The sequence below is a fragment of the Erithacus rubecula genome, assembly GCF_903797595.1.
Source record: "Erithacus rubecula genome assembly, chromosome: 11".
NCBI classification, from domain to species: domain Eukaryota; kingdom Metazoa; phylum Chordata; class Aves; order Passeriformes; family Muscicapidae; genus Erithacus; species Erithacus rubecula.
In genome coordinates, this window is record NC_136663.1 from 16,529,055 (window position 1) to 16,554,515 (window position 25,461).

At 41.6% G+C, this 25,461-nt stretch overlaps 1 protein-coding gene across 4 annotated transcripts in view; it reads right to left on the bottom strand.

Annotated features, from left to right (window-relative positions):
* The window catches only part of ACSL3 (acyl-CoA synthetase long chain family member 3), a 50,431-nt gene extending 25,633 nt beyond the window's left edge, over positions 1-24,798 (bottom strand). Inside the window, exons 1-3 of one of the 4 annotated variants that reach the window (XR_013775528.1) lie at positions 24,638-24,798; positions 10,049-10,152; positions 5,146-5,567 (exon numbers count right to left, since the gene is read on the bottom strand). Coding sequence is in view for 3 of the 4 variants with exons in the window: in XM_079315660.1 (XP_079171786.1) it covers positions 5,146-5,496 (351 nt within the window). In the remaining variant the exon portion in view is untranslated. The remainder of the gene's footprint in view (positions 1-5,145; positions 5,568-10,048; positions 10,153-24,637) is intronic. The other 3 variants (XM_079315660.1, XM_079315658.1, XM_079315659.1) reach the window with 3 other exon arrangements.
* Between the last annotated feature and the right edge of the window lie 663 nt (positions 24,799-25,461).

Genomic DNA, 25,461 nt, shown 5'->3' on the forward strand with positions numbered 1-25,461 from the left:
ATCTCTCACAAGCTCTAATAAATAAATAAAATCCAGTAGATTTCCTTTGTCAAGACCCTTTTCCAAACTGCTCAAATTACAATCAGTTGTATCAAGTAACAATGAGTTGTCTCTATTACAGCTTCACTGCCTTTTGCTCATTAACCTACTTGTTTAGCAGGACAAACAGGAGCATATGCAGCTGCTTGAAAATTTCACAAATGTCTTTATGGGAAAATATAATTTCACAAGCGCAAAAAACAACATTGGTCAACAACAGCAATATACAGCAATTCCACCATGAAATACAGATGTCTCACACAAATATCTGCTCAGGTTCTCCTGGTTTATTTCCACAAGGTGTGTTTCAGTGGCTTTTCCAAAGCCCAAAACCTTTCTGGAGCAGAAAGATCAGGTTGAAATGGCAGCACGTGGGGCAGGAGCTCACCCCTGGCCCCCTGAGGAAGAGGGGGAACCTGGGAGTCCCTCTTTGTTTCAACACACCAAGATATTTCTGGTGTGGAAAACTCTCACTGCTTCCAAAAACATTATTGCACCTCTTCCTGTCCATCCAAATTTCAGTAATTCGGAATTTAAATTCTAATTTGGGATTTTTTTCCCCCAAAGACAGTATTTTTGGCAGATGTAGTTCTTAACAAGCTTATCAGCTGAAAATAATTTATAGCAGTGACTTGGGCAACACCCTCTCCCCCATTATACTCTGCCTAGAGTGTAGCCTCAGGAAAACTGGTCATAAATAATTAGGCCAAGAAACACAAGCAGATTCTTGTTACTGTTTCTGGTAAGCTTGCCAATCCATAACAGGTTTTAGTAATTTCCACCACTCTGTAACTCACAGAACTAGGGAAAATAAATCATTAAATGGCCAAAAATTAATCTCTCCAAATAATACTTGTGATTCTGCTTTTTACTCCTCTTTTCATTCTTTTAAATAATTCATCCTCACTGCTTAAACAAGTTTGATATGTAGTAAAAGACCATGTCATTGGTGCTATCTTTTCTTAAAAAGGAAAAATATTTTTTAAGGATGTATAGCACTGTTGGCTGCAGTTATTTATATAAAAACACATTTCTGAAGAACACTGATGTGAGAACTACATTGAGATCTTTCCCAATGCAGTAACTTTGAGTTTTACTTTCCTGCTGCCTTTCACATATTCAAATTCCAGTGTTCCTTCTCTATTCCATCCCTATGACATTTATATTACATACACATTAGTGAATAATACATATTCATATATACCTATTACTAAGCTGGCTCTAAGTCCCTTCCTCCTGCATTTCTCCATCAGCTTCCTCTGCAGGACACAGAGCAGGTTACAGTTTCTCTCACACTCCTTATGTTGGACTGTCTCCAAACCCATCTCCCTCTCGGCCTTGCCCTCAGTGGCTTTTGCTAACATTTTCTTTCCAATGGACAGTACAAGCAAGACAAGGAGCTCCTGGATGCCATAAAAATGATGAGGGGTCTGGAGCATCTCTCTCGTAAGGAGAGACTGTGGGAGCTGGCCCTGGTTAGTCTGGAGAAGAGAAGACTGAGGAGATCTCACTAATGCATACAAATGCCTCAAAGGGGTGCCAAGAGGATGGTGCCAGGCTCTTCTCAAGGGCTCCCAGTGATAGCACAAAGAGCAATGGCCATGAACTAAAACATACAAGTTCCATTTCAACATGAGGAGGAACTTCTTTATCCAGCTGCCCAGGGAAGGTGTGGAGTCTCCCTGCCTGGAGACATTCCAAACCCACCTGGACACGTTCCTGTGCCACCTGCTCAGGGTAGGACTGGATGATCTCCAGAGGTCCCTTCCAACCCCAACAGTTCTGTGATTCTGCTTCAGCTGCAAACAGGTGATCAGACTGGCACTAGGTGCCACAGTCCTTTAAACATTCAAACACATCCAACAACTTTCAGAGGTTACCGCTGCTCGATAACTAATGGAAAGAAAGTATCTGTCCAAGAGCTGGCAAAAGAGCGCAAGAAGGGCGTTAGAGCAGAGGAAAGCGAAGCAGCAAGGGCAGGAGCTGGAGCAGTGGGGCCCCACCTGGAGCCGCTCATTCCATAGGGGAACGCTGCCCTCTGGTGCCCCGGGCTCACACTGCAGCCCCAGCACCAGCCAGACTGCGGATCCGCAACAGCTGAGACCGAACACACCGCTAGCGTTCCCCTTCATGGATTTTAGAAACGTGTTAATACTTCTAGTGCAAAGGTGTAATAAAATGTTCTTGATAAAGCTGCAGGCTCATGTAGAGTCATTAAACTACCTGATCTCAGTCACCTTTGAAAGTCTAATAGTACCTTATAAGGTTTAAAGAACGTTGATTACGATTTAGAAATCAGTGATCATTAATTAAATACATTTTCTTGTAAAAGTATATTTAAAAAAATGCAAAGGAGGTCATTTGAAATGCCCACTTTTGGCCTTTTTCACATGAACACATGAATTGTAGCTGAACATACCTGAAAACCCCACCCTAATAAACACTTACATAGCAATCCATGGTTTTCAACATCATAAGTGACTCTCTTACTGCTCAATAACTTGGCATGGCAAGAACTTTCTTGAATCTTCACATGAAGTTTCAATATCAGCAATAATGAGTAAAGTTCTAAATTCCCAAGTGCTTGATGTTGCACCCAAGTGTCTCAGGCTTCAGATGCATCATCTTCCCCAACAAAGCTGTGTTTTGTTCTCCCCACTGTGTCTTACTTATTATGTTTCCAGTAATTCTCTTCTTGGATACCAACTTGGCTTTTTTAAAGCCAAGCAAGACAAACAAGCAATCCCCAAAACAAACAGATCTCCCTCAAAAAATAAACCAATTAAAAAACACACATACAAAGCCAAATCCACATTAACAACATAGATCAAAGCAAGCACCTATAACTAAGAGGACACAAAATAAAGCTCATCCTTTGGGCATCATAAGATTTCAGCTGTGGTTAAATTAGGTCCCTTTTCCAAATAATTACATCTTAATCTCAGTGGTATTTTCAATATTATTTTATGCTGACTTAAATACAAGGTTTATGAAATTAATATTAGGTATGCATGATACTGGAGAAGGAAATTGGAGAAGTGCACTACAGAATGAAATAGAAGTAGTAACCATATATGAATTACTATGAAAAGCAACAAGTGCATAATCAAATCTTTGCAATTTATTCACATTCATAAATTTCTGCTACTTTGGAATCTACACAGAAACAAATATTTTTTCAACAGTACACTATCATAAAAATTCAAGAAATTATTGATTATCAGAGATATTCATTGTTCTCACAATGAATTGAATATCTGATCTTAAAGATGTTAAGAAGCTCTAAATAATTTTAGCTGCAAGTATGAGGACACTAGTTTTCCCAATAATGAAAAGCTCAGTATTTTACTTCTTTTTGAGATACATATATATGTATAATATAAAAATATATTACGGCTCCTATAAAGTACAGAAATAACATGCATTATACCTAAGAATTAAACTCATTGTGCACCTTTTTGAAGAACTGCAGCAAACCTCAAACTAGTTTTGCTAAAGGGAACCAGGCAATAAAAAGGTGCCTGGAATGAAGGATAGAAATCAAAGGAAGAGAACCCTGACATTCAGAATCAAGGTGTCTTGTGAAATGTTCTGATTTTCCTCACTTGCTAACACATGCTATGAGGTCTTAAGAAACACTGTATTACCTAACAGAAAAAAACATTAGAAGTGGATTTGTGTGATAATGCCACAACCTGGAACAAAGTAACAGGAGGGCAAGTATGGCAATCCACCATAATGAACCCTTGTGTCAGGCTTAGACAAAATTACCTAACTTGGGTAATTTCCAAGTCTAAATACTTACAAACAAGTGATCAACACAAACATTCTTCAGTTTTTCCAATATTCACAATGGCTTGCTTGTATAATGGAAAAGGTTAAAACTCCTAAATTCTTAAGCCTTACATTCAAAGTTAGGATTGAAAACAGGGCACATGTCATAGGCAGCCAAAATTCTGATCTATGCTCAGAAGCTGTTCTTTGTACAACATGAACTTTCTGTTTCTTTACAGGGTAATGAGGCAGCAAAATGTGCATCAAGAGAGAGCACATGTAACCATTCATGCCAGCATCTCCTTCATGCTGCCAAAGTAACTCCACAGCTAAGGGGAAGTTTCACTAATAATAAAGTTTGTATGAAGATTTTAACAGAAGTAAACTTTGCCATATGTTGTGGTATTAACCAGATTTTATTTTAAACATATTCCTCTATGAGAATTAAAACCAGCAGCATGAAGAGAATTTTTTTTTTCATCTGCATGGAAACTAATCTAAACCAGAAATTATCTATTGTGGATTTAACGACTTCTAATACAGAAATGCAGATCTTTAACACAGAGAGATGCACAAACATGTATATTCTGTTGCAGTATTCTACCTTGCTTCTTCAGGAAAAAGTGCATTTTTCAATGTGTTTGAATAAATATGAAGTAGCAAATGATAATAAAGGCTTGAACACTATACACTGTAAAAAAAAGTCAGTCCCTTGAAACAAGAGAGCTCTTGTCAGATTCTGAAACCACATCTCCCACACACACCAGGATTACATATTAGCTGAGTAATTCACCTTAAAGGAGACTCAAAGAAAAAGACTCTTCCAATAAAATCTGTGCAATCCCTTTCCAAACAAAAAAATTCATTTAAGTCCTGAATTCCCAGGACAGAACAGCAAATCCTTAAATCACAACTAAGTCTGCTGGAAAGGCACATCTGAGCACTGGCATCTAGCATTTTTTTGTATATTTATCTGATTACAGTTTAGAATAACACAAAGACTTTTTAAAATTCAAAAAGAAACCTTTAAAGCCACTTATATCACCCGCTGAATATTAAAAACAAATACCTAAAACATACTTGTGTTTTTTCTTTGACTGAAACCATAAATAGGTTATCTATTGAAGAGTGCAAAAAGGTTTTGATTTGGTTTAAATGCCAAGTATTGAAAGATTGTGAATTAGATAATTTAATTCCTTTTACAGCTACTGAATCTAAACAGAAAACATTTATTTTTCCCCTAGCTTTGCTTTACTGGACTAGAAGTGCTGCATAAAAAAGTAAACAAACTTTGGAAAAAAATTCTTGAAGGCAGACTGCAAAAAGACTTACCTTTTTAAAAACTTTTCCTGATGGCTGGATTTCATCTTCCTCTTTCAGAATCTCACGTGTTCCCAAGAGTTTTTTGTCCTTATATTTAGTTTTAGCATATTTAAAAACTTTGTCGAGTGTATCACACCCAGGATATAGAACTGAAGCTAAGCAATGCAGACTGTTAACAGATCTGTATGCACCCCCAGGCTTGTTATTCACAGGTCTGGCTTTAACCTGCTTGGCTTTTGCTATAGCTTGCTTTGATCCTGAAAGAATGTACCATGGAATGTACGTTACAAGGGAGTACAGCAGGACTATGAAGTTTATGAACTGTAGGAGAATAGGGTTGATGTTATGCTTCAACTTCATTTTGGCTGCTTGAGAATATTACAAGAGAAAATTTGGAAACATGGACCAGCTAGACGGGGATCCAAGAAGATCTGAAAAGAGAAAAGAAAAGGTTAGTAGTAAACTATCACTGTTGGCAAAGGAGTATTCTTAAACATGGTATTACAATCCCAAAAGGTCTCTTAATGCAGGAGTTAGAAGTCTAAATCCACACACAAATGAAACCAGACACTGATTCACAAGGTGGAACTGTCCCACTCCCCTTTGGCAGACTGCAGCACAATGACATGTGCATCAGAAAATGTTTTATTATTGTACAGTTGAAAAGATCCTCTTCAACATCAGAGCTCTTTGTGCACCTTCACTGGGAACCTCTATGACCTGACTGTGAATCATCAGCCCCCAAACAAGCCCCAGGAGCACAGGCCATGTCACCACTCTGCACAGGGGAAACCTGACCATTAAAGGTGTTGAAATGTTTCCCAAGCACTGGACACACTGGGACACCCATCCAGGAGAAGGAAAGCTGTGCACGTGACAGAACTTTGCTGGTTTATTCCAAGGAACTTCCCACCAGCCCTATGGTTTCAGGCTCAGAACCAGTATTCAATGGGCCACTTGTACCAATAAACATGAGCTAAGTAATATTGGGTAAATACTAGAAAAGAGCTTATAAATATCCCCAAATTCATAACAACAGCACTATGAAGAGATGTGTAACTTTTTCCAGGGTCCCTAATGATGCAGGATATTCACTTTGTCTTTTTTAAAAGCTTGATTTACCATATCAAATGACCACAATGACAATGCAACTTTCTAATGTATTCTACTGTTGGGCCAAGAAATTATACAATCTCTCTAAAAGATTAAAAAGATAAATCAACAAAATAATTGAAATCCTTATGGAAACCAGGGATGGCTGCCATAATGGCTAAAGATGAATTTCTGCAACATTCAATGAGCCACTAGCTAAAAATCAGTGTTTTGTACATAATAAACTACAAATGCACTTCCCTCAGTTAATCTTTCAAATGCATTGATACAACTTATTAAAAGCAGTACCATAAATCAAGCAACTAATAATGATCTATATGTAAGATGCACAGCTTTTGACAATTCTAAATTCAGTAAATTTTCATTCATAAAATTATTATTCTGTGCTGATATCTTACACTCTGACTCCTCCATTAACTCTCTGAAAACTCTAATGAAAAGAAATTTGAGTTGAAAAATTAATGTTTAAATCATATAAGATCCTTCAGCAGTAATAAAAAGGAACTTTGCTTCATTAATCCTAGATCTGCAGTCCTTTTGGGAATGGATCAATCCAGCATCTTTCATTTTTAGGATGATATTAATTCCATCTTTCCCTGAAACATAAAACTTCCTAAAACTCCATGCAAAAATATTTCATTATTATGTTTTTCCCTAGCAAGCTGCTGCAATCTCACTGTAAATACTGCATCATTACAAGCAGTTTGAAGGAACCAAACAACATCAAAGTCTGTTCTGCACAGCACCCTGAGACACACACTCAAATAAACCACAGCAGCTCTTCACAGTAGGGACTTACTGCAACAAGCAGCAGTGGGGAAGGGAAGAGATTTAAAATATTTTTTAAAATTAAATGGAAATGCATATATTTTAATTTTCAGATCAAAGGCAAAAAGAGCAATGACAAATAAAAAACAAACTTAAATAGGCTAAAGGGCAAATTCAGTAATCACTTGAAGAGACTTATGTTCTTAGGCTGTCACTGAAGGATACTTAATGAAAATAATCATGAGCCAGCCAATCAGCTGCTGCAGGCCAGAAAAATTATACTGCTGTTGATAGCAGCACAGAATTAAATGTTTTGAAGCTGAATTCAGAGTTCACACACCAGGAGTTCACCCATGTTTTAAAAAGTTCTGTGTTGTACTATTATTTTGCCTGGCCCAGTTCAGGAGGTGAACATCTTTTTTCTCCTTATAAAGCTGGAGAACTTCTCTCTGACTAAAAAGTAGAAACAGAATTTAACCAAACCCTGGTACATATGAAAATTAAGGTAACTCATTTAAAATCTTTAGGCAAACTGTTCTCCAAAGAAATTCCTTGTCTGACAGTCAAGGCTGTTCAAATAATATTCTCTCTAGGTTTCATAACTTTCCTTGTTTAGAGGCACTGAGCCCTTCCAGAACAGCAGCCTCACATTTCATTTTGCAGTTAGTTACCCCAAGAGCTGTATTCCTTCCTCAGAAGGAGAGAGGAACCTTTTCCACTATTTCTATGATAAACATGCCAAGGTGTCAAGCCAAGCTCTCTCTTCTGGCTCACCCTTGCATAATAACTTTGCATAAAAACCTGGAAATCTGTGCATTGAATTGCAAACATAAATTGTGCTTTTCCCACCATTTCATAGAAGGCTGCATTGCAAGAAAGTGTCTAAGGAACACTCCAACAGGACAAATTAAATGGAAACACCTTGGACTGTCCCCCTGGCTCAGAAAAGCAAGCACCCTGCTCTAAAACTCTGCTTCAATGTACATTCCTTTCCCTAAGTAAATTGCTAATTATTTTAGTTACTATCTCACAAAAGTGAGGCTATTACAAGTCATCTATTGACAACTGTTTATTTTAAAAATTAAGACAATTTTCTTTAACTCAAAATGTAATTGTTTTAAGATTAAAAATTATCTTTTGCAAATGAAGTTTCTTATCTACAGGCCAAGTAAGACTCCATTTATTTTCCTTCAAAAACCTCATAATTAGGAGATAGCAAACTTTGGCAAAAGAGAGTGAGCTCTGATGCCAATGTCTGAAAAATTTGTCAATGGATTTCAGACTGTGATATTTACATAGCATCTATGCTTGTAACATTGTAATTACCATTGTAATTGGACATTGGAAAAATGCAATGCCTTTCAGAACAAGAAAGAAATACATATTCCAGTAGTTTCATAAGAAGAAAAAGCTCCAGTATCTTTGTAGGGTGATGGTTCTAAGGAGAGCTGAGCCATGACACAAAGGAAGCTCCTTGGTGGAAATATAAAGGCTTCCCCTCTTTCCTTGTGTAACTGAAGAACAGATTTTAACTCATCATTTTGTTCATTCGTTTGCTAAGTTGTTGAAAAGGAAAATACCATGTAAGCAAAGGAGATGCAGTTTCAAATACCTTTGTGCCCAACAGATTTATCACTGTCATTCCCAGGAGAACATCAAAGTCAGCTAAATGGATTCAATAAAAACATCATTTTGATGATAGAAGAATATAGAAGAAAAACTCTGCCCTGACTTGAGGCTGGAGTGCTAGCTGTAAGGCAATTATGTTTTACAGCAAGCAAAACCAATGCAGCTGAACATGACAGTACATTTTCTGTTTGGTTTTTTCTTATACAAAAGGTCATTTAACCTCCATTAAGAAAACCACTTTTAATGACAATGTAAAAGAATAAGACTGTTTTCATTAAGATACAATGCTTGCTCATGCATTCTTCTCTGTAACAATTACGATTTCAAACTTTCAATCTATATTATTTTAAAAACTCAAAAATACATTATTAAAAATCAATCTGCAGAACTAATCTAAAAATTAGAAGTTTTAGTGAAATGTTCAAGGTTATATCAGATCTGGATGGCCTAAAATGTAAGCATTGTTTGCTGTTTAATATTCTGCCTTTAAAAAAATAGTACCCAACAGAAACATAACTTTGAAAGGTTTAGTGAAATACTATACAAGGTTTTAAAATTTCATTGAAGTACAATATGCTGCCACCTTATTCATTTTGGAAGTGTATGACTGCTTCTGTCCATAAAATGTGTGAGCAAACCCATCATTTTGGGGCAAGGAACAGAAAGCAAATGATCCTAAGCAGTATTTGCAAGTATAAGACAATGGCACAGTGAGAAAGTTCACTGCATTTTTAATACTGGAATTTTGTTCTTAGGTAGCTCCTGCTCAATCACTGACAAATAAAAACACATGACATGTGGTAATATTCTAACTCAGTGGTTTGGTCTGCAGATTAGCTGTAAACACTGAGGTTCTTACAGAACATGTGTCCATCCTGGTTTCACATAATCCTGCTGGGGGTTTTGAGGAATCAGTGCTTAAACCCTGACTAGTGATGCAGGAAAGGTTGGGAGGTGAAATCCTGGATGAAAGAGTTGCTAATTTATACAAGAATACAATTTATAGAAAATCTGCACAAGCAAAGGGTTCTGGACATGCATAAGAGCTGTTCAGTTACATGTAATTCATGTTTAGTCTGGTGGTCACCAAATGGGAAAGAGCAAGACCACAAACTAAGTTTGACACTCTTTTTCAACAGCAAAAAGAAGGAGCAACCAGCACACTCATTCAAGAGTCTGGAGAAGTAAACCAGTACTTTTCAGGACTGATCCTTCTTAATGCATAATCAGTGATTTGGCCTGATATACTACTTATAATAATACTGTTATACCCTTCAGTTTTAGAGAAAAACTTTTGTTAGATGAGAAAGAAATAAAATCCTTAAAGGAATGTGTTTACTAATTGACCTGCTTACAACAATTACATTACAATAAAAGAATGAATTAACAAGAAAAAAAGAACCTTATGCAACTTCTCATCGTGGCAGGTACAGGTACAAGAGCTGATATAAGATGTTCCAGTCTCAGTTTACTCAACAGGAGCTGTCACAGGCAACTGCATGAAATCTAAAAATGGAAAATTCCCATTAAATATGGCAATTATAAAACACATCCTCCATTTTTTTCACTTGCATTTTGTAATAAATAAAGCCTTTTTCCTCATCTGATACTGCCCTGTATCACCTCAGAGAGCCCAGGCCCTGTGCTTCAAGCTAACACAAAGCCAGATGCACACACAGCACAGCCACTGCTCACACCTGAGCCCCTTGAACACCATCAAGGTGCCTGCAACAGCTCTGGGTGAACTCAGGAGCTCATGGTCTCCTAAATTCTAACTCCACAGTGGCTTTCAGTGGACAGAGCTTCTACCCTTTGAGGTAGAAAAAAAAGAGACCTATCTTTGTGTCTCCACCCACACAGAAAATGCATTTCAACCTGAGTAATAAAATATTCTTGAACACTTTACAAAAAGACTTAATAAAATAGTAATAACTGTATTTATTGATTTTGCTGTACTATACATCAAAGTTTTATTTATTGTCCTTTGTGGAAAGAAATATTAAAAACCCGTGCTGGCAAATCACTTTTAAAATAGGCAAATGTAAACACTTTGTACCAATTATCTTTCTGCAAACATTTCTATTTACACAGCTATTCAGTTCTTAAAGATAATATTTTCCAGTTTCAGTGGATTAACTATTTGCTGCTTGAGGTGAACATCCAGGGAGCTCACTGCCCCATTTTTTGACTTCCATGACTTCACACGTACTAACCCAAACTCCAAACCACAGATTCCAAAATACTATTCCAAAAATACATTTTGGTCAAAAATTTACAGTTGTAGAACTGCACATCAAATTTTTCTTATTAGTGAATCTCACAAAAAAGAACCAAAACCACAAACCCTGATTTATTAACATTCACTGAAATGATAAAAAGGTTAGAATTTAACAGACAAAAATAACTGAGTAAATTCATGTACTACCCAATCTCTTCATTATAGAATATAACAATAGGAGTTCTCAAGACAATATAACAAAGCCCATAATACAGACTTCTAACTGTACCAGAAAATAGCCTCTATTAGTTTACATCTGGACTTAAAAATAACATTAAAAATCCTAAAGAGGCAGGTTTTTACTACACCTGGAATTCACTCAGGAGCTGTCAGTATTTGCTAGCACTCAGCAAGTGAACCTTTCTTCGACAAAAATAAGAGACCAAAAAGAAAGAAATCTTTATTACTGATTTATAAATACTCATGTAGTTGTCTATATAAAAATAAAAAAGCAAGCCAAATGTACACAGATGCATCAGCTATGCTCCACAGGCAAACTCCCTGGCCTGTGAAGCAAGGAGGGCTGAGGCAATGGACAGTGCAGAGGAGAATCCTAAACATGTGCCTATCTAAGTGGAAGGTCTCTTCTGCAATATGGGTTTAAGGGACAGTTATATCTGAGAACATGCTCTTCACAGGTACAGCACAAGTGCTTTTATATATTTCTTGAACCAGAGAGGATAGGAATCCCAGCAAGCCCTACTGAATGCTGGAAATGGATGCTTTGGGTCCCTGGAGAAGAGCTGGTGCTCGGCACATCCTCCCAAACTGGAAGCAACAGAAGAGTGGGCACACTCTTCCAGGCTGCTGCCCGGGTCTCAGCATCACTTCTAGCACAAGGGAGACCTACCACAAGCCTCTCAAACATCCACAAAACCCTTCTGCAGGTAGACCTGAACCCTGTCACAAACAGCAGTGCCTCTGGGTCCAGGCTCTGTCCCAAAGGACATCTGCTTCCAGCAGGGAGGAAAAGCCATGCTCAGCACACCAACCCCCAGGAACCAGCATCCACTGGGGACAAAGGGGACAAACCCAGCAGGACCTTCCTCAACAGCTCCACATGAGCACACAGGGCTTGTCACAGCTACTGAACAGCCTCTGCTACAGAAACATCTGTAACACAGGTGCACACTCAGACAGAGGTTCTTCTGAAACTCTTTCAAGCAAGCACACAAGAATTAAACTAGTTCCCACATCAACTCCAGTCCTTATGTCTCACTCCCAGTCCTGAACAGGAGACAACCAGGACTTTGCCCTCCCTGCTGCTCCACGTTCTGTGAACTGCTGTGGTATTACACAGAAAGAGGGATAGTGGGAGACCAATATTGCTATTTATTCTGTCTCTGCTCTCAAAAGGAGGCAGTACTTCAGGACATTGAGAGAATAAACACTCTGTGAAAGGACACTGGAGTAATCCTGAGCTACCTTATTCAGATCATCTATAGCCTCCAGCTGTGACCCACCTCTACCACAAGCCTGGGTGAATCCTAAGGCTCTTTAAATGCTTCCCCTTGCTCTGCCAGGGAACACAACACTGACAGATGGCCAGAGCCAACACAGGACTCCCACTCCCCCCTCCACAACTCCACCCATTCAACACTTCAGCATAACAAACCTACAACTCAACTCCAGTCCCAAGGGAAGCTCAGGCACTTCCCTGCAGGAATGTGTTTCTGAAAAGCACAGGGGGGCACACACAGACTTCAGGAAGAGGCATCACGACCCAGAAAAAAACAGTTTTGGAGGCAGGAGTTGAACAGACCGCTGGGGCAGCAAAGGTTGCTCATGGACTGCACAGCCTGAGGATGTGATTTCAGTTTGGCTCAAGCAGATTTAATGCTAGGCTGCTAATAAAAGCAGACTGTTCATCTCCAAAAGGTAATTCCACTCTTGTTCTCCATTGTACCAGCACAAGAGTGCCTGTGTGGCTAGGAATGAGTCAGATTAGCTTGTTGTTCCAGTTTAAACTCTCTCCTTCTCAGGGCGGAATGGGGGATTTTCCTTCCTATCAACTTTGGCACTCATTTGAATCACTGCAACCACCTAAATCAACAGAAAATTAGCAGCACAAAAGATGTTATTCTTCTGCTATCTCAGCCTGAGTAAGCATGAATCGGCAGGAGGCAGTGAGGAGAGGGAAGGAGGCGGCAGTGGAGCTGCAGTGACAGCCCGTGGGGCAGCAGCAGGCTCAGCACAGCGCCTTGTGACCGGGGTGTCACAGCACACCGCGGCATCAGGGCAGAGCTGGCACCGGGATTAACCTGCTGCTCCCCTACTAATGATCTCACCACTTACTTTTTTAGGAGCTCAGCCTTGGGGGTTTCAAGTGCTACAAGCTTAAATGCCTTTAACTTTGGGTATAGGCTAATACACATCCTATAAAAACAAAGGGGTTTAATTATTGTCCTTCACATGTCAATGCTATGTTTGTAAAATGATACTCCTATTTCCTTAGGAGGCAGCCAGAAGGCATGTTATTAGGATAAATAAATTATTATGTCCTTGTTAAAACACCAAGAATACTACAAAAGTTGGAATTACATGAACTAAATAAGTCCTTTTACCCTAGAGACACCCTCTACGGTATTAACTAAATTTTGATACAAAGGAAAAAGTTTTATTATCTAGAAAAGATTCCTTTTCCTCTTAGTAGGTTCATTTACATCAAGTGGGAAAAAAAAAAAAAAAAAAAAAATCACACCTAGGGTAGGAAGACAATAGGGAGACAAATGTTCTGTTTAGCACAGAACTAAACTATGTAAAAGCTGACATTTCTTGAGGGCAGAGAACTGTGCTTTCTCTAAAATAGATCCCTAATATATCCAGTTTTTCTAAAAAGATAATGGTAAGTGGGTATTATACTTGACATCAACCTCCTAGGTACACCAAAGCCCTGCTGTCTGAAATAGGGCCCAGGTTCAAACTTCTCTCCTCTGCTTCCTAAGGAAACAAAGAGTGACATTAATGAGAAACTGAAAAGTGACATCACAAAGCACCCAAACAGATCCATTTCCTCCACAAAAAAACTACAGGACTCCAATGCACAGTCTGACTGCACAGGCTACAAACTTAAGTTTGAACCATTGTTCCAGGTGAAAAATAAAATTAAATCAAAATGAGTTCAATACTAATGAGCTCCAGAAACAATACTTAAACACTCCTAAAGCTACCTTCACCCACAACACAAACAGCCTTCCAATAAAATCAACTAAAAATGCAAACCTCATTACAATTCTGCATCTTAGATTTTTTCTATCCAAAATATTTTAAAACTTATTTTCCTTAAATAAGAGATTTTTTCAAAAACTCAACCACGACAGTTTATATATCTAATAGATTGACAAATACATCTTCTATTAATAAGAGCAATAAAACACAGCTCTAAGCAACAACTTTACCAGCAAAGCCGAAGCACTTCCCAAAAAGAAGGCAGTGTGCTAAAACACTTATTTAAAATCGTGTAACAAAGTAACAGCAATGCCAGAACACAATCCAGCGCTGCTCTTTCATCTCCTTCCCCTCCCACTACATACATGACTTCTTGGCAAACAAGTGTCTTAACTTGTTTCAGACACTTTACCAGATACTGTCAATTCACTGCTTCCCTTCCTTTTCATAAGCAGTTACCAGAGCATTTAAGAAATGCATTTAGTGCCAAACAAAAATGTTTTCATGTTTGTGACAGAGGGAAAAAAAAAGAAACTAATGGGTAAAGCACCTTGCCACTGGAGATGGCCTCAGAAGAACTTTGGTATCTGCCAATTCACTGTTAGAGAGGAATGAAACCACCGATTTCCCCAGCACACCGCTAGATTTTTAAACCAGAGATACGAATTAAACACAGATGAGTGCTTAAACAAGAACATCAACACCAGGGCACATATGAAAAAAGTCTGCATAAAAGAGCCAGAAGCCTCACCAGTAACCTCTGCCTGCTGAAGAAGTGGAATAAGAGCCGACTTATTGCCATTTCATCACTCCCAATTCCTACAGTCACCTTCCACTCCTTTAAGTCAATTGCCCTAAACACTTCCACTGGGAGGCTGACTCTGCTTCCCATCCAATCCCAGGGACTCACCAGAATGGCTACATGTGCTTCATGCCCAAGATCAGCTCTCCAACGTCTGGAAAATCTGAAATGCATGAGCAGTTCTGGCTTGTTTATTTCTTAGAATAAAAATAGATGGTCTGCTGCCATACATTCAATGTGGTTTGTACTGCATCCTAGTCATGTATTCACTAGATCAGAACAAAAAAAAAATAAAACACCCCTAACAAAACAATCCCACACACTTTTAACTGTAAAGGTGCTTCAGTATTTTTTTCTCCAGCAGAAGCTATGCATGCAGAAAATTGTTCTTATTTACTTTTAGATTAATTTGAGTTCATGTAGTGCCACAGTAAAAATTAGTACCCATTATCCTATATTCGTTTTTCAAGAAATACCAGGTGGACAGGTCCAAAATCTGGTAAGCCAATTTTAACAATTGTTCTCTATTTGATGGGATTTTGTTAGGTGTAAGTGTTTACCCTGATGTTGGCTCATTACCTGGTGTGCAGTGCCAATTCACACATCAAGATGAGATATTTTATTTCCTTATTCTCATTTGCACGAAGTAGGGATCTAGGTGTAACCCCACAAAGTCAGTAAAACTTCACACTAGTTACACATTTTACCACGGGCATCCGTGTTCCTGGGCTTTTTCACTAACTAGTACTCAAACCCCTATTCACAGCTCTCTCTCACTACTCCTGCTAATTGATTAGCCTGCACGCACAGCTCTTCTCTGCACTGGAGTCAGGGGTCTGTTCTGAGCGGTGGTCAGTGACCCCCCCTGCCAGAATCACCTTTCCCCAGTCACTGCTCAGCCCTGCTGCCTTCACTCCCGGTGGCTCCTGTCCAGACAGCCCTTTCATCTTGGGATTGTGTTCCCCTTCCCTTGGAACAGAAGATTAACCAAGCCTGCAAGTCTCTACAGGTTTTACAAGGCAATTGCTTAATCATAAGTGCCTGCCTACAGCTACTGATTAACATCAAAACAACTGCACAGTTCAGTTCAAATCTTGAGGGACCTGATAACTTTACACCAGAAGCTCCTGAAGAATGAGAAGATGATGAATACTCAGGTAACAAAACAAATCTGAGAGAACAAAATGAAGATACAGACTTCATAAGAAAAAGTGTGAAAATTCCAAGTCTTTAGACAAATTTCTCGCAAGAAAAATAATGGAAGTCACAAGTCCTTCAGAAAGGATCACTACCTTATTAAGGAAAGACTATTGCTCCCAACCCACATGCAGGGTTCAGACTGTTATCCATCATTCACTCTTGGTACAACAAAGAGATCCCCCTCCAGCCACACTGCAGAAAAACAACAGGAATGCAATTTATAAAACTCACAGCCCCAGCAAGTTCTGCCTCAAGCCAACACTCGTACAAGATTCACTGAGAGTTTCAGAGTCCCTAGACTGAACTCCTCTGTAAGGACTAAGCAAGACATCTCAAAAGCAGTGCTTCATTCCAGCAGTGATATAAATGCAGAAAATAACCTGTGCAGCTTTTCCTGAGCACAAATCCAAAGAAGAAATGAAATTTGCTCTAAGTTCTGGGAATATGTAATTTTCACTTTTGGTGAAAATTTTCACTTCTGCCTTGGGTTACAAACTTATTCTCAAAAACAGTCATCTGTTTCTTAGATTGCTTACAGTGGTGTCTGTGAAACCCCACATCCTAAACACCCACATTTACAGATGATTAAGCTTTACTCTAAAGCTGGTTTAAAAGAAATACTTTGCTTATGATTCGGGGTATTGTCCTGCAATGGCCAGAAACTGCCTTCCTCCTAATATTTTTCAGAACATAATTACTAAAAAATTACTTCACTTAAATATTTAACTCCAGATTTCAGAAAACTCCAACTAAACAAAACCAATGTATAAGACACCAGAAATGCTGCATACACAATCAGTAGAAATGGGACTTCAACAAATATTTCCTATGGATACAAGCACAACACCAAAACACCAAATTGCCAAAATGAACTGGAAAGCCTGGAAACCATGGTAAAACCATTGATCAATCAAGCACTTGATGAAATCTGGGGAAGACTACCAGAGAAGATTTTGGCAGTTAATGCTTTGGCCTCACAGCTCCATGTATTTATGGACAGACAACACACTTTCCACTCAACAAGTTGTGGGGTGACTGATGTGCAGTTACACAAAAGGCTGAGCTACAGAAAGACAAGTAGGCTGTTTCTCTGCAAACTGCTTTGTTTTGTTTTTATTTCTCTTGGCTGCTCTAAAGTTCTAGGGACAGTGGGGAATATGGTATTACAAAAGAAAGAAACAGCTAAAGAAAAAGACAATATTTCAAATTCAGTGTTTTCCCAAAGAGCTACTTGATCTAGGTTTTAGATCTATACTGCTTGGAGGGGGAGGGGGGGGAAATTACCCTTTTGTTCAAAATCCAGCACTATAATTTATTTCAACGTGGCATAAAGAAGTGTACCCTGTTCACTTGAGTCATCATTCTATTTTCTAGCTTTAGAAGTAACAGAGTATCAGGACAGCCTCTCTCCATCATACTGGAACAAGTATCCTTTTCTCTCTTTTTATCACTCTTCTTTTGTAAGCAAAGCAGGCAGGATCAGTCATGAACATGCTCAACAATTGCATAACTCGAAGCAAACACAGAACGAGGTCTCATTAAATTAGAAGCCATTTTATTCTCTGAGAAGCATTACACAAGTGTGGCTCTCAGCTCCAAGTACTTATGTATCACCCTTAAAAAAAACCAAACAACTTTACAAACACAGGTGATGACAATCAGAGGACAATACCCAGTGCCCAGATATGTTCTGAATGGGATGAAGGTGAGGAAGTCACTACATCCTCCCAGGAGATCACTCAAGTCAGTAGTTCAGAACCAGTACACAAATATTGCGTAGGTAGAGGGAGGTTTGGGTAGAAGTGGATCCTGTTTTTCTCTTCAGGGAAATCAAACACACCCTTAGACTCTGATTATGTAAACATGACCAAAATTGAGGTATGTGGCTGGGTAGAACTTTCACTGCTAAGTTTCAAGAGCATGGACCTTTTTTAAAAAGAAAGGTGCTACAGTATCAACAGCATTTGTAGTAATTTTGTGTATGTTCTCAGGCAAAACCATTTCATCTGTCTTAGACAGATGTCAGCATTAGATTAATACAATTTGACAAGCTGGAAGTCCAGAATAGACTATTAAATATTTCTAGAAGAAGAATATAAATACCTACCATTTCATGAGCTACTAACATTTCAAAAGGGAAATATATCTTGCTTCAAAAAACAAAAAAAATCCCCCAAATAATCATGAAATATTAAGCTAATGATGTTATTAAAATATATACAGTTTCAATCTCAGTACTATTAGAATCTGTTATCTTAGATGCATATACATTTACAGAGGCACAAAAAAACCAAATCAGTCCTTTCACAAGCTGGACCTGGCCACAGCTTCATTTGTGACTGTGCAACACAGGATTTGGGCAGAAGACTTTTTCTTAACTATAACTGATTATTAGTAAATTACAGATTAAAAATTTTTGAATGTCTGTTTCACCTAACTTTCCTGATCAAAAACCCTCACCCCACCTTCTAACACCTGCTAACAGCCTTGGCTTGGTGACCTGGACATTCACACGTGAGCACAGCCCTGCTACACCTGCTGGGAAGGGGATTTGTACCTTGCTCTTGAAAGTACTGGATGTTACCAGGTTAAGCCTTTTGTGCAGATCGTAAGAAAAGCAGGTAAGAATCTCCACAAACATCTTCCCCCTCAAGACAGGTGAAAAAATAAAAATGACACAGTTTTCAGCACTGCAGAATTTGAAAATGTTTTCTATGCATCTCAAGATTAACCATTAGGGAAAGTATTTATTCACTGTTTCTCTAGAACAATAACAGTGCAGCAATACTTCATAAGGACAATTAAAATGCAGCTGTAAATGCTTGGAAAGTTCTGTTACCAGGGCTTTACAAGTCATTTGTGGACTCACTGCTGGAACAGACCAAACCCAGTTAACCACACAGATCACCAAGATTCCCTCCTGAGCCCTCCTGGGACAGCTGTCACCCCTGTGTGCCTGCTGCCTTTATGTCTTTTCAGCACTCAAAACCAAAAATCCTGACAGAATCCACAGACACAAAAAAGCAGATGTTTCTCTACATAACCACTTAAATCCTCCTGCAAGCCATTACCTCGTTCTTCTTCTGTTCCCTTCTGCCTTTCTACATACCCACACACTTAAAACCAGCTATAGATACCTCTTTACCAAAGGCAAATTACCAACTCATCTAAATTCTAAAAGTTAACCGCAGACACTCCATTTCCAGTTTTTCACAGGTTCTCACAGAATGAGCTCATAAACATTGATTTTAATCATGGTTTGGTGAAACCACTGCAGACCACACTCCACTGTTTCACAGACTACCTTCTCATACTGTCTTAAAACTTTGGTTGGTCCACTAGACTTTATGTCACCATGCACATTGATGTATGACACTGTACTAATTGCTCAAGCACAGTGCCCATGCAAAACTTTCCTGCAGATGCCCAAGATTTCTCACATGTCTGAGCAGCCAACCTGAACAAAATGAGGCAGGTTCCACACCCTGTCCTGGAGAGCTGTAAGGCAAAGGCAGAAGTCTTGCCTCTAAAGACAAAGTGTTTGTGCAGAGTTTTCAGTTCACAGTATTTTCATGAAGTAATCTCAGGAGAAAATGTTCTACAGACAGGAATGTAACACAGCAAATAGATGGGGAACTGAACCTGCCAGTACTGTACTAGTGCCATTCTCCTGCTTCAGCAAACCACTCCTAAGCTTCATTATCTATTTTCCCTTTCCAGGTCTCATACTGGCTTCATCTAATAGACACAAGCATTCAAGGTAAGGGTATTTATACAGCTCTATAAACCAAAGCATGAGATTGCCAGTTTTATACTGCAATGGGAGAAGGTGTGCAGTTTGTTCTTACTGTTTTCACCATCAACAGTGAAAATCCATAAACCAGTAACTTCAACAATTTTATCTTCCCTGCTTTTCAGGAAACTCATTGGACTGAGAAGCCAGCTTGTCCCATTTCAGATATTGTAATTAACTAGCACATTTTTGTAATTAACAAGCCTCACGAGCACTGAGGGAAAGATGACTTCCTAATGCACAGGTGGTGACAAATTGCCACCTCCTCCTCCCCCGGGATTACAGACACCTTAAGTCAGCACCTTGACTTCCCACGAGCTGCAGGCTCACTAAAAGAATGAGAGGGCACGTGGGTGAGGATCCTTCCCAAGGATTAGTAAAAAACTGTTGCAAGTTTTGAATTGTGAACAACTTTTCCCTGATTCAGAAGGTGTAACATTTGAGTTTCTTTCAGAGTTGCACCGCCCCACCCCATATCTCGGAACAGCCATTCAGGAGGTGTGTTTAGGATATGGCCTTGTCCATGATCTCCTTCAGCATACTCAAAATCATTAGATCTCAAACTGTATCTGCAGCCAAGTGCTGAATCTTTTGAGAGCCCTTCAGGCTTTACTACATGGCAAGCCCTGAGGTAGACCAGGCACCCAGGATGAAGAGCAGGTTCTTCCAACTCTAATTGCATAATTAAACAAATAAAATCTTGCTATTTGAGAGGTGCCTAGGACTGGCTTGAGTGCTTGCTATACTGCTCCAAGTCTGATGTGTAAGCCTGCACTGCCAGACCACATACAGCCCTAAATAAGCTGGCTCACGATCTTCAACTGCAACTGCTCTATTGGCAGAAACTACTTAGAGCCACGGGATAATTCAGATGGTAAAGGACATCAGGGGGACTATGGCTCAACCTCAAGCTCAAAGCAGTCAGCTGTGAAATCACACTTGCTTTCTCAGGTCTTTATCCAGCCGCATTTTGAAAACTACCACAGGAGCCTGCATGACTCTCTCTGGGCTCCCAGTCTCACCACTTGAAACACCTCAGGGTGAAAAATGCCTTACAAACACAGACCTCTGTGGCTTCATCTCACACCTGCTGTCTCTTCTCCTCCCACCATGCAGTGTGAAGAACTCAGCTTCACTCTCTTGGAAACCTTCACACAGGTGCTGGAAGGGTCCCCCAAGCTTTTTCTTCTCCAGGCTCAACAACAGGCACAGTTCCTCTACCTCTCCTCACAAAGCAAAAGCTCACAACTCAAGCCAGTCTTGGCAGCTGTCTCCACTGAACTCACTCCAGTTTATCAACATTTCCTTTGTCCCAGGGAGGGGAGCACAACTGGATGCCATATTCTGGATCTGGTCTAAGGAGTGCCAAACGGAATGGGAAAATTGCCTCACTTGACCCACTGGCTGTGCTCCTGTTAATACAGAGCACAGGCTGTGCCCTGCTCAGCTCTCTGGCCACCATGACCGCAGAGCCTTCTCTGCTGAGCTGCCCCCAGAACAGGCTGTGCTGGTGCAGGGGGTCACTCCTGACAGGGAGACAGCCAGGAAGCCCCCACCCTTCAGGAGCTGCTTAAATGGTAAATTTGCTTAGTAATCGGCAGCAGATGAAACGGATAGAAATTGAAGCCAAGTCTTCTTAGTGTTAATACACCTTACTTAGTAGTACTAAGTCGCCTCTTAGGGCCATATTCAGATGGCCTAAATTCCACATAAATCCTTCTGCCTCCTATTTCTTATTAGCTGGCTTTCAGGCAGCTCCCCACTCAGTGTCTTATGTAAATTCTCGGAATTGGTTTTCAGAACCACCTAGAATTCTCCATTGACTGAGAAAAGGGGCTTCAGTTCAATTCAGGTCACCTGAACCTAGTTTTTAAGGTCCAGTAATGCTGCAGCATCAGACTGCATTATTTTTTGGATTTGCCACCATGGCAGTAAGTAGTAGTTGGCTGTCAGGACAGATTTAGTTACTCTTCCACTGGAACAAGAATTTTAAAAGAAAATGTAGACTGCTAAACAATTCAGGACTCAGTTCTTCCTGCTATTTTCTGGAAATTTATTCCATAGCTGGATTTCCTTCAACAAGAATGCTTTATCCATAGTTCTTTTGAATTTTGTCCTGAGCCATTTGCAATGTTTGTTCCAGAAGTCTTGACAATCCATTGAAAAAATTGGGTCTTTAGTATGACTCAACGGCTCAAACCATTCACTAGTCTACAGAAAGGAAGAATAAAAGCCCTACAATCAGCACTGAATGGGGGCTGGGGAAATCAATGGCTTAAATGCTCACCAGTTCAGCAAAAGCACACCATACTTTAAGGCAAACATGAAGACAATTCCTATAGTTCTTCAGAGATTAGCAGATTTCCAATAAATACCATTCTGATTTTCTGAGGTTTCTGGTTAAACCACGTCTTGAAATTTGAGAAGTTATTTCTTACTGGCATTATGGTTTTGGAAGTGTCATAAATGAGAAGTTACACCAGCATAGTCAGCCCAGCTTAGTGTTCTTACATACTCCAGATCCTCCAAGCAAGAGAGATGGAGCAGGGAGATGGGAACCACCCATAAACACTTGTGAAACACCTCTTGTCTACAGCTGTAAGCCAAAGCCCTCCCAAAACATCCCAGTTCTGTGAAATATGAAGAATAAAACTGAAGCTAAAATTTATTACCTTCACCCTTCCTTGAGTGGAATAGGACGCTTGAAGATAGCACAAACATTCAGTGCCAGCTCATTGCAGGTCAAACAGACTGCTGTAGAATTAAGCCACTAAATCTGCACCCCTCCCAGAATTCTGTATCCATGAGCAAGCAGCCTGCTTTCCTGACCAGCCTAGAGGGACCAGATCCATACCACAGGCTGACTTCATGATGAGTTTCAAAGATCAGCAGCTCCATCAGACTGACTCAAGCCAGCCATCAACATTGAACATACAAATGTTAAACATGAACCTACCTCCCATTTCTAGGGACCAACAATAACAAATATGCTGTACAACTACAGAGAAAATTAGCTCTGCAAGTCACAATGCTTAGTTTCAGCCATTCCTGAGGCATAAATCTACAGGTCAAGGAGGAATTAGCAAGTTTAAAAATGTCTCTCCTTAACTTTTCAAAGCATACAGAACAAATAACATGAGAAGTGCTGCAGATGGTAGTGAATATGGTGTCTTATGAATGCATCCGGATGATTACCTTCCTCTTGGGATACAGCTAAGACCTGATAACACATTTATTATTTCATGCTTCTGATTTTAGCCCCAGGAAATAAAAGTCATAAGCCACAGTGAACTTTTGCACAGTGATGGCAATCCACTCTAGAGAAAGACTGTATCAAGAGCAGAATGAAACCAGCCAAAAACCACATTAAGGCTTTTGGTTTCATTTTATGCTTTTTTCTTTACATAATTCTTAGAACCATAACAAGAAAAAAAAAAAAAAACCTGAAAAATTTTTATGTGAACTCAAAGTTTTGTATTTCGAGCAAAAATGACTGCCCTTACACTAAACAGACTTTTAAAAGTAACCAAAATCTTTTATCATCGGTATGACTCTTTTTGATTAATTCTGTACTGATAACAACACTTAAAAACTGAGGCCATCAAATACAAGAACTTCACATCGGATGTTATCAAACCCATTTCACAGGCCAAAAGAAGTGCTAAACCATAGAATCTGATACTCCTAAACAAAACACAGTACTTGTTATAAAAGATTAAATGCTGGCTGCTGTACTAAATGGGCGGGGAGGGGGCTTGTTTATTAGGATTAATAAAAAGGTGTAGCGGTCATAAACTACCTTACCAATATTTTTATTCTATTGCTGCCCTAATTTTTGTGGAGGTTACTGTTTTTTCATTTCCCAGGGATTCAGTACGAGTCCCAAACACTGAACTTCATGCTATTTATGGAACTATCTCTAGTAGTATTTTGAGGCTTGCTCGTCCCCCTGCGAGTGAAAGGTGTTCCTGTGCTATCCTACCTGGGCGAGTCCTGGAAGGGAACGCACCTTAGCACTAAAACCTGCCTGGAACACAGATCGGCAATCCTGAAAGGAGACTGGACTGCCGGCCCTGCTGGTTCGCATCATCCGCGCTCACCCGCAGCGAGCCGCACGCCCAGACCGCGGGGCCGCGGCCGGTCCCGGAGCCGCGGGGGGACACGGCACCGGGGGGGAGGGGGACACACGGCACCGGGGGGGAGGGGACACACGGCACCGGGGGGGGGGGGGACACACGGCACCGGGGGGGGGGGGGGACACACGGCACCGGGGGGGGGGGGGGGACACACGGCACCGGGGACGCATGGCACACGGCCCGAGGGGGGGGACACACGGCAGGGACACACGGCACCGGGGGGGGGGGGGACACACGGCACACGGCCCGAGGGGGGAAGGTCACACGGCATACGGCACTGGGCACACAGCCGGGGGGGGACACACGGCACCGGGCACCTGCCTCACGCCGCGCTCCTGCCACCCGCTCGGACACGGGACCGCAAACACAAAGCACAGCAGATGGAAAAAACGCGCCTGTTACCGACTAATTCTCTCGCTGGGCCCGCCGGCGGCCGAGCCCGCGGCAGCCCCGCCGGACCGCTCCAGCACGCCCGCGGCCCGGATGGCCCGCACTCGCCCCCGGAGAGGCGGCGGGAGGCCCGGCGGGGCCCCGCAGCACCGCGAGGGCGGGCGGGCTCGCGCCCGGCGCCGCGGGGCCCCGCAGCCCGCCCCGGCCCGCGGCCCCGCACTCACCGGCCCCGGCCCGGGGACGCCGCGGCGGCACCGCCCGCTCCGCGCTCCGCCCGAGTGCGCGCCCGCGCTCACCCGCGGCCGGGCCGCCCGCCGCCGCGCGCGCTCATTCCGTATGCGCCACGGTGCCTCCTGGTTGGCCCGCGCCGGGTGGCGCGCGGGGCCGGGCTCTCGCGGAACGGGGTTACTACAGGGCACGGCCGCCGGGGGGGCGGGGCCGGCGCCGGGGCCAATCACCGCCAGGGGGCGGGGCCGCGTCAGCAGCGCGTCCTTCCGCGGCCCGGCCCCGCCGCGCCTGCGCGCCCGCGGAGCGGCCCCGGCGCCTCCGCGCTGGGCGGGACCCGGCCCCGGCCCGGTGCCTCGTCCACGGAGCCCCGATGGCCCCGGCCCGGCACCCACGGCATTGCCCACGCGATCCGCGGCCCCGGAACCGCGCCGGCGGCCGGGCGGTGTGCGTTTTTGCCGAGTCTCCCGCTCATAGCGAATGACCGCGGCAGCGGATCAGCGTGCCCCAGAGCCGCGGGTCGCTGAAGGAGCCAGGGCCGCTGAGGGCGGTTCGGGCTTTGCCGGGTGCAGCTGCTGCCGGGGTTCTGCCTCCAGGGGCTTTCTGCCCGCACAGATCGCTCCCTTCACATCCACCCCGACCTGAGCTGGGTCACCTGGAAAGGTTCTGGTCAGTGCTGCTCAAGGCTGGGCTCCTCTTTAACAATTCCTGAGGATCTTTGAGCCATTTATAAACTGCAGCTGCCACCACCCATGGCTGTGTCCCACCTGCAGCCGTTCGTCCTTCCCCTCGCAGACATCACATTTCAGAGGCAATTTGCATC